General features: G+C 39.5%; 1 protein-coding gene across 1 annotated transcript in view; it reads left to right on the top strand.

The window, feature by feature from the left end:
- Positions 1 to 2,217, top strand: part of Mmut (methylmalonyl-CoA mutase) — a 24,720-nt gene extending 22,503 nt beyond the window's left edge. The window contains exon 13 of the mRNA XM_028766752.1: positions 1,811 to 2,217. Within this exon, the coding sequence (XP_028622585.1) occupies positions 1,811 to 1,939 (129 nt within the window). The 3' untranslated portion in view covers positions 1,940 to 2,217. The remainder of the gene's footprint in view (positions 1 to 1,810) is intronic.
- The last annotated feature ends 310 nt before the right edge of the window (positions 2,218 to 2,527 follow it).

Raw genomic sequence — 2,527 nt, 5'->3', positions numbered from 1 at the left:
GAGAGAGAGAGAGAGAGAGAGAGAGAGAGAGAGAGAGAGAGAGAGCGTGCCAGAGAGGGCCAGAGAGGCAGCAGGCAGGCAAATAGGTAGGTAACACAGACATGTTTCTCAGGATGTAAGACTTAGGTAGGTCAGCCCTTCTTATGGGTATCAAAATTTCAGAGAACTCCACAACCCTGCTTTACATCATAACTCAGATGTAAGGATAATGCCTTGGAACACCACATTATTAAGAAAAGAAAAGAGGAGAGGAGAGGGGAGGGGAGGGGAGGGGAGGGGAGGGGAGAGGAGAGGAGAGAGCCTGTCAGCCTGTTCTCAACTTGGAGATGATTGTTACTGAATACTTCAGTCATTCTTACAAAGTTTTAAAATGTATAGCATTTGCTATCTTGGTCAGTGATGTGTTTTCAGTGTCTATAGATCCAGTGCTGGGGATACAAAGATGATTGGACGTCATCTCTACTCAGAAATTCAGGCAGGCAGGAAGGACACAGGTTTAAGAGTATGTGTTAAATGCTGTTGCAGAAGTCTTAGCATTGTAAGAGTAGTGCAAATGTTGAAAGGGGTACTGGGTGGATAATTCATGTGATTGGTAATTTATTGTCTAATTTTGATCATTTGACAATTGGGAAAAGGCCAGTGTTGCAATAGTTAAATGCAGACCAGACCATCTGTTCTTTATGGGGTCAAACCTCAAAGCACATCCTAGATTCAGTGTTAGTGCTAAATATATTCTGATGCTAACACAGCCTAAAACCTGTGGGAGGACTTGTGTCCCAGGAATCCTTATACTAACACACTAGCTGTCACTAAAATAGGTTAAAGACTGTGGTAGCAGAACAGAAAGACAACTGGTCTTCATTAACAGAACTGATTTAGCATAGGCTAGATTCAAATTATCAGTATTCACTAGTGAAAAATATATATCTAGGAGGAAGTAAATAGACTTTTAAAGTCAGTGATATATCATTATAGAAAGTTTAACACATAGAAAAAGAAACAGTGAATATTTAGAGAGAAAATTAGGTTTGAAAGTGTGGTTTCCCTCCTTGTTAGGGCTGTGTAGCTTCACAAATAACACTGGGCAGATTTCTAGTTTAGACTTGGGGTCTGTATTGGAGGCTGGTCTGGTGCTATGTATTCAAATGCTAAATCCTGGCCTCCAAGATCTGGTTGTCCCTGACAAGGAGAGCCTCACATACACCAAGTGATGCTATGTAAGCCCTGCTCTCCAGTTTAAGGTTAATTGGTGAATAAAAGGCTAGAGCCTGTGATTGGGCAGTATAGGAAGAAAGGTGGGACTTGAGGATTGAGTGAGGAGTCTCAGGAAAGACCAAAGAGAAGGAAAGAGAACATGAAGGGAGGAGAAGGCCACCACAAGAGGAGATAGACCATGAGCACAGGCCAGGAGAAACAGAAAGTAACAAGGGACAGACGGCTGGGATGTAAGTTGGAATAGCTCCCAAACCTGCCCATTCTGGCTCACAGCTTGTAAATAAAATACCAGGCCAGCATGTCTTTTATACTGACTAGCTAGAATATATAAGTCCTTTTACAGTCTGAACACAGTGCTGCTGGTTTTTAGCTGTTTCAGTCAAGGAAGATGTTTGTTTCCGCTCTACATACAGTGTTCCGGCTGAGAAACTAGTTGTTGGTGAAAAAGAAAGAAAAAGGTGTATGTGAATACATGTGTGCGTGCGCGCGCACACACACACACAAATACACTGTCACACATACATGTACATATGTATAAAATATTTCTTTGAAGCTGAAATAATGTTTATTTTAATCAAGCAAATTTGTTCAACAGGATTATGAATTTTTGTATGAAGTCGGTGTTTCCAATGTATTTGGTCCTGGAACCCGGATTCCCAGGGCTGCTGTGCAAGTGCTGGATGATATTGAGAAGTGTTTGGCAGAGAAGCAGCAATCTATATAACATCTGGATCTTTAGTTATGACCAAAGAAGGGAGTAGTAAAGCTTTTTCTTCAGGTAATTCCAACATCTGTTAGTATGCTTGCTTTGGAAACCTCATGTTAAAAGACGGATTATAAATGTGCAATCATGCCAATACACATATTTAAAGAATCTGAGTTGAAAAAAAAAATGTCTGAAAATCATCTACACCAAATATTTTTCAAGTACATTATTCTAGAAAATTAAAATGGTATACTGTTAAGAAATAGCTAATAATAAAACTCTTTTAAATAATTAAACTTGTTTTGTGTTGTCCTTTGAGATTGGGTCTCACTGTGTAGCTCTGGCTGTCTTGGCACTCACTCTGTAGACCAGTCTGGTCTCAAACTCACGGAGATACACCTGCTTCTGCCTTCCAAGTACAGGGATTAAAGGTATGTGCCACAATGCCCGGCAAATAATTAAACTTTATATTTAAAAATTTGACAGATTTTTTTTTCTTCAATTTAGGGTTGATTTGAGTACTAGAAACTCAACTTCCGGTGTTAATGTATTAATGAAATAATGACATTGATCTTATAAGGAATAGTAGAGGGTATTTATGGATAG

Source organism: Grammomys surdaster, unplaced genomic scaffold (assembly GCF_004785775.1).
Source record: "Grammomys surdaster isolate TR1022 unplaced genomic scaffold, NIH_TR_1.0 169, whole genome shotgun sequence".
In the NCBI taxonomy this organism is placed as follows: Eukaryota; Metazoa; Chordata; class Mammalia; order Rodentia; family Muridae; genus Grammomys; species Grammomys surdaster.
Note: the sequence above shows the minus strand (reverse complement) of the source record. Positions and strands in the feature narration are given on the sequence as shown.